Source organism: Salmo trutta, chromosome 14 (genome assembly GCF_901001165.1).
Source record: "Salmo trutta chromosome 14, fSalTru1.1, whole genome shotgun sequence".
NCBI lineage: Eukaryota > Metazoa > Chordata > Actinopteri > Salmoniformes > Salmonidae > Salmo > Salmo trutta.
The window spans coordinates 32,162,551-32,177,045 of NC_042970.1; the positions used below are offsets into that span (position 1 = coordinate 32,162,551).

General features: G+C 42.5%; 1 protein-coding gene across 3 annotated transcripts; it reads left to right on the forward strand.

The window, feature by feature from the left end:
- Positions 1 to 401: 401 nt before the first annotated feature.
- Positions 402 to 14,366, forward strand: LOC115207839 (zinc finger protein Eos). 3 transcript variants are annotated; one of them, XM_029775340.1, is made up of 8 exons: positions 402 to 519; positions 7,542 to 7,593; positions 9,209 to 9,316; positions 9,499 to 9,765; positions 9,953 to 10,120; positions 10,263 to 10,412; positions 10,488 to 10,619; positions 10,808 to 14,366. In XM_029775340.1, exons 2-8 carry the CDS (start codon positions 7,557 to 7,559, stop codon positions 11,683 to 11,685), a joined length of 1,740 nt encoding a protein of 579 aa, XP_029631200.1. In that variant the 5' UTR covers positions 402 to 519; positions 7,542 to 7,556; the 3' UTR covers positions 11,686 to 14,366. The 3 variants fall into 3 exon arrangements, with proteins under 3 accessions (XP_029631200.1, XP_029631201.1, XP_029631202.1); XM_029775341.1 differs by having other exon boundaries at positions 9,212 to 9,316; XM_029775342.1 differs by lacking the exons at positions 402 to 519; positions 7,542 to 7,593 and having other exon boundaries at positions 9,231 to 9,316; positions 9,432 to 9,765.
- The last annotated feature ends 129 nt before the right edge of the window (positions 14,367 to 14,495 follow it).

Consider the following 14,495-nt stretch of genomic DNA (forward strand, 5'->3'; position numbering starts at 1 on the left):
CTTTTTCATCTAAATGAAAAAGGTGGACAATGTATGTGACATAACATGTTGCCTAATGTGCAACAAGTGGGTAATTTCAGAGAGATGAAGGTAGCTGAGAATTCAAGCTCGACACACTCGACATTCTATTGATGAGAATCCATGGGAGTTGGAAGCGGGTCTTTATCCCGGTATTTGACGGACCGGAAATTGTTTAGAACGCGATGTAAATGCTGCGGAGTGCCGGGTTCCACTAGATAGCAGAGCCACAAAGTCAAAATGTCTATATGTAAGAATTCATGAAAACAAAAATGTGCTTTTTGGTCTTAATTTAAGGTTAGGCATAATGTTTGCAGTATGGTTAAGGTTAGGTTTAAAATCACATTTTAATAAGATAAATTGTGGAAATAGGCGGGGTTTATGACTTTGTAGCTGTGGTAACTAGTGACGACCCGAGTGCCGGGAGATGCTCTCGTCGCAAGAGAAAACAAGCAGAGCAGCAGAAACATAAAATCCCAGAATCGAGGCCTATCGTGACAGGTAAGAAAGATTTGCAAAAATGTTTGTGTAGATGCTGTTTTTATAGAGGTTGGAGTTTGTTGAAGTGCTTTTAATGTAAAGTTGGTAGCTGACGATGCCATCAACCAGAGATGCTAGCCAACTGATTAACGTTAGCTGTCTAGCCTAGCGCATTTTACTGGGCGGTGGGTACCATAGCAACCGCTTAAGAAACAGGCATTATTCATGTAACTAGCAGCCAGACATGCTAACCAAGACGTGGCATTGAGATTAAACACTTGCATCTACAATGTTTGCAACCGATATGATTTAGAAAAGCATCGTTAGTAGTAATATTTTATGTTCCTTACTATTTTGTTGATGTTATCCAACTGTCACTGTCTGCCTTGGGTAGCTAACGCTACTTAAAAGCAATTGGCTAATAGTTAGCTTGTCAGTTGCCAGGCTGGTCAGACAGCTATCTCAAAGATAGAAGAAGGGTTAGTTAGCCAAAAATACTGGTAACTTTAGCATAGCTAGCTAGCTAGTGGCTGACTTGCTGAGCTCAGTTAGCTAGCATGTGCAAACAAGCTAGCTAACTAAGTAGCTAGCCATCCGACTAACGTCAATGATCATGATAACTACTGTAGCTAGCTAACACTTTCATTTGTGCTAACCAAAGATTATCTGCGCTAACGTAACGTTAGTGCAGGTTACAACCCCCAAGAAGATGGTCAGTTGTTTGTTTTGGGGGATTAAAACAACTCATTCTGTTACCAAACTTTGCATCTGAAAAGTGTCAAATCTGAGTCTCAGCATCATTCTGTTATCATGGAATTGCCCTAGAGCTAATGTAGCTAGCTAGTTATATGCTCACACTTTTGGTGGGGGTTGTAACCTGTACTACATTAACACAGATATTCTTTGGTTAGCACCTATGAAAGTGTTAGCTAGCTAGCTATATCTTTGACTTTAGTCAGATGGCTAGCTAGTTAGCATTCTGTTACCGTGGTATTTCAACAACCAACTATCCTTAAGCCACAGACAGTATAGGCTTAGTCCATGGTCTTGAAGGACTTGATAGCGAAGTGTTCAAGTGTTAAACAAAAGGCCATTGCCTCTCACTCCATTTCATTGGTGATTCTCACGAAACTGCCACTTGACAAAAAATCCTCTTGGAATACTAATATTAGGATCTGTATTTATTTTTCATAATTATGTTTATTGATCAGATATTATGCATTTTATCACAATCTCCAGAACTACCAATGCAAAAATGCTCATTACTTTACTGCAACAGTTAAAAAAAAACTATTAAGAAAATCAATTTCTAATATTTCTTTACATTGCTCACCTAATGCAAAGGCCTTAATTAAGCAACACTGAAAAACAAGTATATTTAAAATTAAATTACTATTTATTTTGTAATTTCTCATTACCACAACAACCTTTTCTAAATGTTTATTTTTTTCTTCATTACTTGTGTATTCATGTTATTTTTATATCAGACTGTCAGATTAAGCCAACATTATTAAAGTATACGTTTTATTTTTCCTATTATTTCCCCAAAATTGGTGCATTACAGTAATTATAAGTATGTTTCTGTATTGATAGTTTGCCATTGAAAAACTGTTCTGGGCTCTATTAGAGATTCATTAACCCAAAACATCATCAAACTGTCATTTGATAATATCAAACGAGTTGCATAATACTAAAATCACTGATCTTAATGCAACTGACTAAAATACCCCTTATTTTAGCATAAATATAAGTACTGTAATTACGGGCAAGTACAGTATTTTCAAAAGTAGACTTAAGCATAAAGTAACTTCTTCTTTTGAAAAAGTAAATTCTCCCAGGTCTTCACAGTTAATATTGCTGTATTAGGATGTGGATATGTGTGGTTCTAAGGTATTATAGATGGGATCCTGTGGGCAAATGGCATAACATGATATGCCTATAAAGTATCTAAGTATACTGTTTTGGGATATCAAACAACAGTATAGGTACGGTGGCTTGCGAAAATATTCACCCCCCTTGGCATTTTTCCTATTTTTTTTGCCTTACAACCCCCCCAAAAAATCTATTTTAATTCCAGGTTGTATCATTTGATTTACACAATGCCTACTACTTTGAAGATGCTAAATATTTTTCCTTATGAAACAAACAGGAAATAAGATAAAAAAACAGAACTTGAGCGTGCATAACTATTCACCCCCCAAAGTCGATACTTTGTAGAGTCACCTTTAGCAGCAATTACAGCTGCAAGTCTCTTGGGGTATGTCTCTATAAACTTGCCACATCTAGCCACTGGGATTTTTTTCCCCATTCTTCAAGGCAAAACTGCCCCAGCTCCTTCAAGTTGGATGGGTTCCGGTGGTGTACAGCAATCTTTAAGTCACACAGATTCTCAATTGGATTGAGGTCTGGGCTTTGACTAGGCCATTCCAAGACATTTAAATGTTTCCTCTTAAACCACTCAAGTGTTGCTTTAGCAGTATGCTTAGGGTCATTGTCCCGCTGGAAGGTGAACCTCCGTCCCAGTCTCAAATCTGGAAGACTGAAACAGGTTTCCCTCAAGAATTTCCCTGTATTTAGCGCCATCCATCATTCCTTCAATTCTGACCAGTTTCTCAGTCCCTGCTGATGGAAAAACATCCCCGCAGCATGATGCTGCCACTACCATGCTTCACTGTGGGGATGGTGTTCTCGGAGTGATGAGGGATGTTGGGTTTGCACCAGACATAGCGTTTTCCTTGATGGCCAAAAAGCTCAATTTTAGTCTCATCTGACCAGAGTACCTTCTTCAATATGTTTGGGGAGTCTCCCACATGCCTTTTGGCGAACACCAAACGCATTTGATTTTTCTTTTCTTTAAGCAATGGCTTTTTTCTGGCCACTCTTCCATAAAGTCCAGCTCTGTGGAGTGTACAGCTTAAAGTGGTCCTATGGACAGATACTCCAATCTCTGCTGTGGAGCTTTGCAGCTCCTTCAGGGTTATTTTTGGTCACTTTGCCCTCCTTGCCTGGTCTGTGAGTTTTGGTGGGCGGCCCTCTCTTGGCAGGTTTGTTGTGGTGCCGTATTCTTTCCATTTTTGAATAATGGATTTAATGGTGCTCCGTGGGATGTTCATAATTAGATATTTATTTTAGAACCCAACCCTGATCTGTACTTCTCCACAACTTTGTCCCTGACCTGTTTAGAGAGCTCCTTGGTCTTCATGGTGCCGCTTGCTTGGTGGTGCCCCTTGCTTTGTGGTGTTGCAGACTCTGGGGCCTTTCAGAACGTGTGTGTGTGTGTGTGTGTGTGTGTGTGTGTGTGTGTGTGTGTGTATACAGTTGAATTCGGAAGTTTACATACACCTTAGCCAAATACATTTAAACTCAGTTTTTCACAATTCCTGACATTTAATCCCAGTAAAAATTCCCTGTCTTAGGTCAGTTAGGATCACCACTTTATTTTAAGAATGTGAAATGTCAGAATAATAGTAGAGAGTGATTTATTTCAGCTTTTATTTCTTTCATCACACTCCCAGTGGACCAGAAGTTTACATACACTCAATTAGTATTTGGTAGCATTGCCTTTTAAATTGTTGAACTTGGGTCAAACATTTTGGGTAGCCTTCCACAAGCTTCCCACAATAAGTTGGGTGAATTTTGGCCCATTCCTCCTGACAGAACTGGTGTAACTGAGTCAGGTTTGTAGGCCTCCTTGCTTGCACACACCTTTTCAGTTCTACCCACACATTTTCTATAGGACTGAGGTCAGGGCTTTGTGATGGCCACTCCAATACCTTCACTTTGTTGTCCTTAAGCCATTTTCCACAACTTTGAAAGCATGCTTGGGGTCATTGTCCATTTGGAAGACCCATTTGTGACCAAGCTTTAACTTCCTGACTGATGTCTTGATGTTGCTTCAATATATCCACATAATTATCCTTCCTCATGATGCCATCTATTTTGTGAAGTGCACCAGTCCCTCCTGCAGTAAAGCACCCCCACAACATGATGCTGCCACCCCCATGCTTCACAGTTGGGATGGTGTTCTTCGGCGTGCAAGCCTTCCCCTTTTTCCTCCAAACGAAACGATGGTCATTATGGCCAAAAGATTTCATCAGACCAGAGGACATTTCTACAAAAAGTACGATCTTTGTCCCCATGTGCAGTTGCAAACCGTAGTCTGGCTTTTTTTATGGAGGTTTTGGAGCAGTGTCTCTTTCCTTGCTGAGTGGCCTTTCAGGATGTGTCGATTTAGGACTTGTTTTACTGTGGATATAGATACTTTTGTACCTGTTTCCTCCAGCATCTTCACAAGGTCCTTTGCTGTTGTTCTGGGATTGATTTGCACTTTTGCACCAAAGTACGTTAATCTCTAGGAGACAGAACGCGTCTCCTTCCTGAGCGGTATGACGGCTGCGTGGTCTCATGTTTATACTTGCGTACTATTGTTTGTACAGATGAACGTGGTACCTTCAGGTGTTTGGAAATTGCTCCCAAGGATGAACCAGACTTGTGGAGGTCTACAATTTATTTTCTGAGGTCTTGGCTGATTTCTTTAGATTTTCCCCTGATGTCAAGCAAAGAGGCACTGAGTTTGAAAGTAGGCCTTGACATACATCAACAGGTACACCTCCAATTGACTCAAATGATGGCAATTAGCCTATCAGAAGCTTTTAAACCCATAACATAATTTTCTGGAATTTTCCAAGCTTTTTAAAGGCACAATCAACTTACATGGAACCCAAACCGGCTGCACGCGTGCTCTATCGTGCATACATTTATTTTGTCCCCCTACACCAAACGCGATCACGACACGCAGGTTAATATATCAAAACAAACTCTGAACCAATGACATTAATTTGGGGACAGGTTGAAAAGCATTCAACATGTATGGCAATTTAGCTAGTTAGCTTGCACTTGCTAGCTACTTTGTCCTATTTAGTTAGCTTGCTGTTGCTAGCTAATTTGTTATTTTACCTGAAATGCACAAGGTCCTCTACTCCGACAATTAATCCACACATAAAACGGTCAACTGAATCGTTTCTAGTGATCTCTCCTCCTTCCAGGCTTTTTCTTCTTTGAACTTATATGGTGATTGTTATCTACACTTTCATAGTATTACCACGACAACCGGCAAAACAGTTCGTCTTTCAATCACCCACGTGGGTATAACCAATGAGATGGTACCTGCTTCTATAAACCAATGAGGAGATGGGAGAGGCAGGACTTGCAGCGCGATCTGCGTCAGAAATAGGAATTACTGCTATTTTAGCCCTTGGCAACGCAAATGCTCGATGGCGCGCGCGAGCAGTGTGGGTGCAATAATTGAATAACATATATTGCTACATTTATTTTGCAAGCTTGCATACACGACGCGAGTGGTGTGGTCAGCCTATTAGTGTATGTAAACTTCTGACCCACTGGAATTGTGATACAGTGAATTATAAGTGAAATAATCAGTCTGTAAACAATAGTTGGCAAAATGACTTGTGTCATGCACAAAGTAGATGTCCTAACCAAATTGCCAAAATTATACTTTGTTAACAAGAAATTTGTGGAGTGTTTGAAAAATTTGTTTTAATTTATATCTATGAGATCATGTGACACTTAGATTGCACACAGGTGTACTTTATTTAACTAATTATGTGACTTCTGAAGGTAATTGGTTGCACCATATCTTATTCAGGGGCTTCATAGCAAAGGGGTGAATACATATGCACGCACCACTTTACTGTTTTTTTTTTTTAAACAAGTAATTTTTTTCATTTCACTTCACCAATTTGGACTTTTGTGTATGTCCATTACATGAAGTCCAAATAAAAATAACTTTAAATTACAGGTTGTAATGCAACAAAATAGGAAAAATGCGTTAGAAAACAAAATAGGATGAATACTTTTGCAAGGCACTGTATGTGCTAAAACAGGTACACATCAAAATGGTGGATTTCCTCCTTTTTAAGTGGTGGGGTTGCTCTTTGCTGAAACACAAATTCCAGATTGTGGCTTTATGTAAATTAAATGTGGTTTATACACATTTCTTGACAACTCCTACTTAATCAAATAACTAATGTTTTACAAAAAATCTATATAATAGGTGTAAGCAGTGGTCCTAGTAAGTAATTAAAGTTACTAGCACACTCATTGACTACATTAGAATTAGCTTATTATCAATACCTAAATGAAGGGTCTCATGACCAAAACAGACCTAAAAATTATGCGGTAATGAGAAATTTGTGTTTTGGTAATGAGAGCCCCTTAGCTCAGCCTGCAAGTAATCGGAGACAGCCATTATAAGTCAGCAAATAATTGACCACGTCACTAAAGTTCATTCATGCCTCCATTTAGGTAATTAATGGAACGCTACGTTTCTCCCAATTTGAGCTTTTTTAGCCATTTCGGTAATGAGAAGGTCAGGTGTAGTAAAGGCGTTGTTTGAGAATAAGATCCTCATTCTGAAGGCATATAAATTAAGAAATTAAATGAACTTGTGCTCATCTAAGGATTACTCCTCTAGACAATGCATCATGGGTGAATAAAACTTTACTTAAATTATTGGAGTTTTTACAGCAACTTTAAAAAGTGATACGGTAATAAGAAACACGTCCACATACTGTTTTTATGTAATAAATATTGTTTAATGTAAACTTCTAGTATACCATTTTTATGATTTATGGACAAACTGTGTTTTATTCAAATAAGTTAGAAAAACCTCAAGTAAAATTGAATAAAATGACCTAATCTGGATGCATTTCGGTAATGAGAATTTGGGGTGAAAATGTAAAAAAATTCAGGCGGAAATGTAAAATATATTTTTTTAAATAAGCCACTGTGCCATAAACTAGGCATCTTTGTCTTCAGAATGATAGTTGCAGATGCATCATGGGTTTTCTAACTCAATTTGATACCCGTCCACTGAAATTGCTGGACTTCGCTCAATGAGGGTCAGTTGCACTTCATGAATTTTAAGCTACTATGCATTTCCTGGAACTGTGTCGTTGTGTTTACAGAGTGAAGAACTGAGATTTTTAAAGAGGCTCTCCTCTACCTGTTTGTTTTTCCTTCAGTTAACTGGTGTTAGAATGGATGACGACTGCAATGGCCGTCCCTACATGTCAGGTAAGTGTACGGAGGGCAGGGCATGGACAGTACTTTGTAAACTCAGCAAAAAAAGAAATGTCGCTTTTTCAGGACCTTGTCTTTCAAAGATAATTTGTAAAAATCCAAATAACTTCACAGATCTTCATTGTAAAGGGTTTAAACACTGTTTCCCATGCTTGTTCAATGAACCATAAACAATTAATGAACATGCACCTGTGGAACGGTCGTTAAGACACTAACAGCTTACAGACGTAGGCAATTAAGGTCACAGTTATGAAAACGTAGGCCTCTTCAGTGTCCTTTCTACTGACTCTGAAAAACACCAAAAGAAAGATGCCCAGGGTCCCTGCTCCTCTGCGTGAAATTACCTTAGGCATGCTGCAAGCAGGCATGAGGACTGCAGATGTTGCCAGGGCAATAAATTGCAATGTCCGTACTGTGAGACGCCTAAGACAGCGCTACAGGGAGACAGGACGGACAGCTGATCGTCCTCGTAGTGGCAGACCACGTGTAACAACACCTGCACAGGATTGGTACATCTGAACATTACACCTGCGGAACAGGTACAGGATGGCAACAACAACTGCCCGAGTTACACCAGGAACACACATTCTCTCCATCAGTGCTCAGACTGTCCGCAATAGGCTGAGAGAGACTGGACTGAGGGCTTGTAGGCCTGTTGTAAGGCAGGTCCTCACCAGACATCACCGGCAACAACGTCGCCTATGGGCACAAACTCACCATTGCTGGACCAGATAGGACTGGCAAAAAGTGCTCTTCTCTGACGAGTCGCGGTTTTGTCTCACCAGGGGTGATGGTCGGATTCACGTTTATCGTCGAGGGAATGAGCGTTACACCGAGGCCTGTACTCTGGAGCGGGATCGAGGTGGAGGGTCCATCATGGTCTGGGGCGGTGTGTCACAGCATCATCAGACTGAGCTTGTTGTCATTGCAGGCAATCTCAACGCTGTGCGTTACAGGGAAGACATCCTCCTCCCTCATCTGGTACCCTTCCTTCAGGCTCATCCTGACATGACCCTCCAGCATGACAATGCCACCAGCCATACTGCTCGTTCTGTGCGTGACTTCCTGCAAGACAGGAATGTCAGTGTTCTGCCATGGCCAGCGAAGAGCCCAGAGCTCAATCCCATTGAGCACGTCTGGAACCTGTTGGATCAGAGGGTGAGGGCTAGGGCCATTCCCCCCAGAAATGTCTGGGAACTTGCAGGTGCCTTGGTGGAAGAGTGGGGTAACATCTCACAGCAAGAACTGGCAAATCTGGTGCAGTCCATGAGGGGATGCACTGCAGTACTTAATGCAGCTGGTGGCCACACCAGATACCGACTGTTAATTTTGATTTTGACCCCCCCCACCCCCCCTTTGTTGAGGGACATATTATTCCATTTCTGTTAGTCACATGTCTGTGGAACTTGTTCAGTTTGTCTGTTGTTGAATCTTATGTTCATACAAATATTTACACATGTTAAGTTTGCTGAAAATAAATGCAGTTGACAGTGAGGACGTTTCTTTTTTTGCTGAGTTTATTAGCTGACTTACTGACCTTATGGTTGTGACATTATCGAGATGGCTGAATGAACTGTCAGTAGGTCTACATAATTTTGTGTATGGACAGCAGGCAGTGGAGACTCTTCGATGGAGAGGGAGTTTTCAGGGGCCCTTGGAGGCCCCACAGTGAGCACCCCCAACAGCCAGCACACTTCTCCCAGCCGCTCTCTTAGTGGTCAGTTCCAATTTGTCAATTCTTTTGTCTTTGACTTACAAGTACTGAACTTTATTATTCCAAGGGAGAGTATGGTAGTTGGTTTTATGGCTCAGATGTTTTTATTTTACTTTAGCCAGCACATCCGTGTCTCTGCTCACATCATATGTCCCTCTCCTGGTCTAAACCCTGTCTCTCTCCAGCCAACTCCATCAAAGTGGAGCTGTACAGTGATGAGGAGCCGGGCCGCGGCACGGGGCCAGAGGATGAGAGAGGGGACAGGGTGGAGGAGGGGGGTTCTGAGCAGGGAGGAGAGGCCGGAGGAGGGGGCTACAGGGAGCAGGCCAGTCCAGAGCCCATGTCACCAGGAGGTGCCATCCGGCTGCCCAACGGAAAACTCAAGTGTGACATCTGTGGGATGATCTGCATCGGGCCCAACGTCCTCATGGTGCACAAACGCAGCCACACAGGTGACTGATCAATTGATTGAGTGATTGATTGATTAGTCCTTTATACAAAAAGATGAGGTTAGTTTGTTGCGCAGATCTGCCCGAAACCAGGTTGACATTGTAATTTGGGCACGTGACTGGGAGTGAAACTGATTTCAAACTGGTTTGTACGGAGTCGGGTGTGTAAACTGGTATGTGCCTCCTCCAGGTGAGCGGCCATTCCAGTGTAATCAGTGTGGGGCCTCTTTCACCCAGAAGGGGAACCTGCTGCGTCACATTAAGCTGCACTCGGGGGAGAAGCCTTTTAAATGTCCCTTCTGCAGCTACGCATGCCGCAGACGGGACGCTCTTACAGGCCACCTCCGCACTCACTCGGGTGAGAGGGATATACATACTGTACACACACACACACACTTGGGTGAGGAAAAGAGGGTCTGAGTTGAGCATGTCAGTTCCTGAGCAAAAGACACAGACCTAGAGTTCTGTATGTATTCAAGGTATGTTGACTTTGTCCCCAGTGTCGTCTCCCACAGTGGGGAAACCCTATAAGTGTAGTTACTGTGGCCGCAGTTACAAGCAGCAGAGCACCCTGGAAGAGCACCGTGAACGCTGCCACAGCTACTTGCAGAGCCTGGAGACACAGCAGCCAGCCAGCGCTCAGACTCAAGGTAGTGGAGAAATAACACATACACACACACTGCATGTTACTGCTTCTATCTATGGTGTGATTATATATTTTATAGAAGAGGAGCTGAGGGACCTGGAGTTCATGCCTGACAACCTGCTGCAACCTTCCTCAGACAAGATGGCGTTCATCGATCGGCTAGCCCACAGCATCACCAAACGCAAGAGATCCACACCACAGAAATTTGTAGGTAAGCAGTTAATTGGAATTTGTTTATGGGGAGGTGAGCAAAGACACCGCTCACACACAGGTAACACAAAAAGGGTACAAGATCATTCATGAGATCAGGTGTCAGTTTAAAAATGAAGACCTGCACATCAACTAGTTCCTCCCTATGAGTTGTGGTACAGTGTGATTCCATGCCTATCTGCCCTGCAGGACAGAAGCACATGCGCCTCAGTCTGGCCGACACGCCTTACGAGCTCAGAACCGCCTTCGACAAGGACGGGGTTACGCACCACGGTGGTCTGGAGCAGCCACACTACACTAGCCTGGGAGGAGGGTACCTGGGGGGACAGGGAGTTGGAAGTGGTGGTGGATCTGAAGGCCTCCGACCCCTACGCTTGCCTCTCCCTCACCCCTCCTGCCTGTCGGAGCTCCGGCCGGTCATCAGCTCGGCTCACACCCCCATGGCTACGCTGGGGCCGAGGCTAGACTGCACTGGGGCCGGGGCTGGCCTAGGGTCCACAGGTGTGGGGGGCAGGGAGGCTGCAGAGGGCCACGAGGACCTGCCCCCTGGCCGCAGCCACGGCCCGTCACCTTGCAACGGTTGCCAGGACTCCACGGACACAGAGAGCATGCCGGATGAAGTGTTTAGCAGTGTAGCGCCTGCCCTGCCGCTCCACAACAACAACAATCACCACAACCTCCACCAGCTCCACTCCAACCACCACCCTCCCCCTCCACCCCTACTGCACCACAGGGGCATGGACAGCCCAAGCCATGCCAAAGACAGGGATGGAGAGAGGGACAGGGAGGAGGGTGGCCACCCTGCTTTCCCCCCACCCCCTGCCCTGGCCCCAGGCTCCCCCACCTCAAGGCAGGCGTTTCGGGTGGTGGACGGAGAGGGGCACACAGTGCGTTCTTTCCGCTGTGAGCACTGCCGTGTGCTCTTCCTGGACCACGTTATGTTCACCATCCACATGGGCTGCCACGGCTTCCGCCAGCCCTTCGAGTGCAACATCTGTGGCCATCGCAGCCAGGACCGCTATGAGTTCTCTTCCCACATTGTCCGCGGAGAGCACCTGCCAGGCTGAGGCTGGCTGGATGGGCCTCTGTACTTAGGGCTGTTTTTACTCTGAGAGAAGGGCCTGCTTGGGTTTGGTCTGCACTGCATCACAAGAGGGGGTAGAAGGGGAAGGGTAGTAAAAGAAAAAAACTGCTTTTTGTAAATGATTTGTACACAAGCATTGATACTGATATCACATAAACCTCAACTTCAAATAGGCACATTAGATTAGCTCAATTGCGTCACTTAAAAAAAAAAAGGGGGAGAATCCTCACTACTCTGAATACACTTTTCAAAATGTATGAATTCTTGCCAGAAAATGCTAAGATGAAGAGTAAATGCACTTTTCTATCCTCAGAAGTGCCTTTCTCTGGTGTGGTCTGTCTACCTTTCCTCTCTTATCCGGGTAAAAAACCGGGCGCACAAAAAAGTGATGCTACTAGCTAGACAATGTGATTTATATCTGACTTTGTTTTCCTCTACTGCACTTTAATCAAGATTTTAACTAAAATTTATAATGCAAGAAAACAAACAAACAGTTGTTAATGTGCACTTCGTTGCGCTTGCAAGCTGCAGTCAGACATCAGTAGTCGTCGTCTTTAGATGCCATTAGGCTTCCTAGGAATTTGTCCGTTTAACAAAGCCCTATTTGAAAAGCACTTTTAAAAAATCCATTCCATTCCCTAACATGCTTAGTCCCTAGGGGTGTGGCAGACAGTGTTGTGTAAGATTGTGTATTTGATGTATAGTAGGTAATGTATTTTAATAACAGTTGCGGTGCAGGCCAGGCCCAGGATCCCAAGTCAAATAGTAAGAAGGATTTGAGGGGTTGGCCTCAAATGTGTGCACTTTCCAATTTCAGTTTGTGTGTGTGTGTTGGTTCTTTTGGAAGTTTAGTAAATTAAATGAGAGAGATCGAGTTGAAGGCTTTTATCAGTGTGAATGTTGTGGGGTGGAATGGGGTACAGTATGTTTGTTTTGTTTCATTTGATTGCTTTTGTTGCACTGAGATATAATTATATTAAACTATTTTATAGAAGAGGTTATTTATGGCCTGCACATTTCTCTGTGGAGTGTGTTGAAAGAAAAAAACTTTTTTTTTTAAACTCAACTCCACAAAAGGAGAGCTACTGCCACTATTTTGGAGTTGACTTCAACAAAGGGTGGAGATTGTTGGCAATTTTAGAAGGTCCCTGATATCCCAATGTGTTGCTTACTATGAAACAAACCAAAACCAATATTATTTATTTAAGTGAGACCTAAAACAATTGTTGTATATTCATTGTATCGTGCCTTTCATGACATTGACCTTGCTGACAATTCTTGCCAACATACCATTTTTCCATCCATAAAGATATCTTTGACATTACATGAAATATCCCAGCTGGCTCTGCTAAATGCCCACGCTGAATCCTACATTTCCCTCTACTAATCACACATTTTAATTTGAAGTCACTAATTTCTTAAGTGGCCTAATGTAGATATAAATTGTATAACATCGTCCCAAAAGGAAAGAGACAAAGACATGTTAAAAAAAGAGAAGAACTTTTCATTTATGAAAGGTTTAGAAATAAGTACATGTGCATGAGATTGTTTGTGACCTGCTGCTAAGGCATGAATGTGTGTGTGTGTGTGTGGTTGACCACAGTTGTCGGTGGTTAAGATTGAGAAGGTGATTCTTCAGAAGTGACTTTGAAATGCTTATTTTCGTTCAATGATTTTCTTTCTTTCTCATCGGACTTGTAATTGTTGTTTTTGTAGAGCGCACTGACGTTGGTAAACATTTTCCTTGGAATCATGAAGCATTCAGATCCCTTCAGGCAACTTTGATTTAACAATGCTTTGATCAAGGGAACGTGATGAATACACACTTTGTGAATGAAAAGAAACCGTTTGGGCAGTTGTGGTCCTACTCTTTTACCCAATCTCTTAGTCTTCACATTGAATGAACTCGGAAGCCTGTAGGATTTGTAGTTCTTGATTAGGGCCCAGAGTTTCCCATGGTCAAGCAAAACTCCTGGCCCTACTCATGACACAGATTAAGTATGAGAGACAGGAATATCTGCTGTGGCTATGGGATTTTTTTTATTTTATAAATGTGAAACTCTTTACCTCAAATGATAATTGCCTCTGTCGGGAGTATGGGTTTGGTGATTGAATTTTTCTGTGGTTAATTTGAAAGTTTTTAAGTTGGTTTTGGCAGCCCTGTATCTTCACTTCATTTAATATTTAATTAATCTTACAAAAAAAGGAATGTGCTTTGAAGTGGACTGTATACAAGAAAATGCCTCATCCCAATGTCAGAAAAGACACAATCTTCTAAAACAATTACATAGCACTGAAATTGTACTGAATTACAGGGCATAGTTGCACTTAATCAGTTGCATTAAACTTAATCGGTAATGCTGTTCTAAACGTAATGCCTTATGAACGGATATGTAATTACTGTTCAAAGTAGAGAAATTATATATCTAATGTAATCCGAAATGGTTGGATTATTGAATTGACGTGGAAGTTCTGCATTGATCGTTTGACGGCAGTTCTTGGAAGAGCAGGTTTAGGTGTGTCCAGATATGTTTCTGTGTGTAACTCTTGCTATTGTGCCTTTGCCCCCCCCCTAGGTTTTCACTGTTTGATGTTGGCTACATCAGATCTGAGGACAGAATGCTTGGCCATGGGTCTTGAAAGCTCAATAAACGGCAACACAAATTGATGTCATATGCTAGGTTTCCATTAAATTGGTGAAAGATTTTAATGTGAATATTCAAAAATCCGCATAAAGAAAATGTGAATTTACCCGCCAGTGGTGCGTTTCCACCAAACGGACTTATTGCAGAT

What these genes read in the sequence shown, in the direction of transcription:
- LOC115207839 (XM_029775340.1), top strand. Translation starts at nt 7,557, where the DNA reads ATGGATGACGACTGCAATGGCCGTCCCTACATGTCAG. An exon ending in TCCCAGCCGCTCTCTTAGTG is followed by an intron (nt 9,317 to 9,498) that starts GTCAGTTCCAAT and finishes GTCTCTCTCCAG; the next exon opens with CCAACTCCATCAAAGTGGAG. An exon ending in CACACCACAGAAATTTGTAG is followed by an intron (nt 10,620 to 10,807) that starts GTAAGCAGTTAA and finishes TCTGCCCTGCAG; the next exon opens with GACAGAAGCACATGCGCCTC.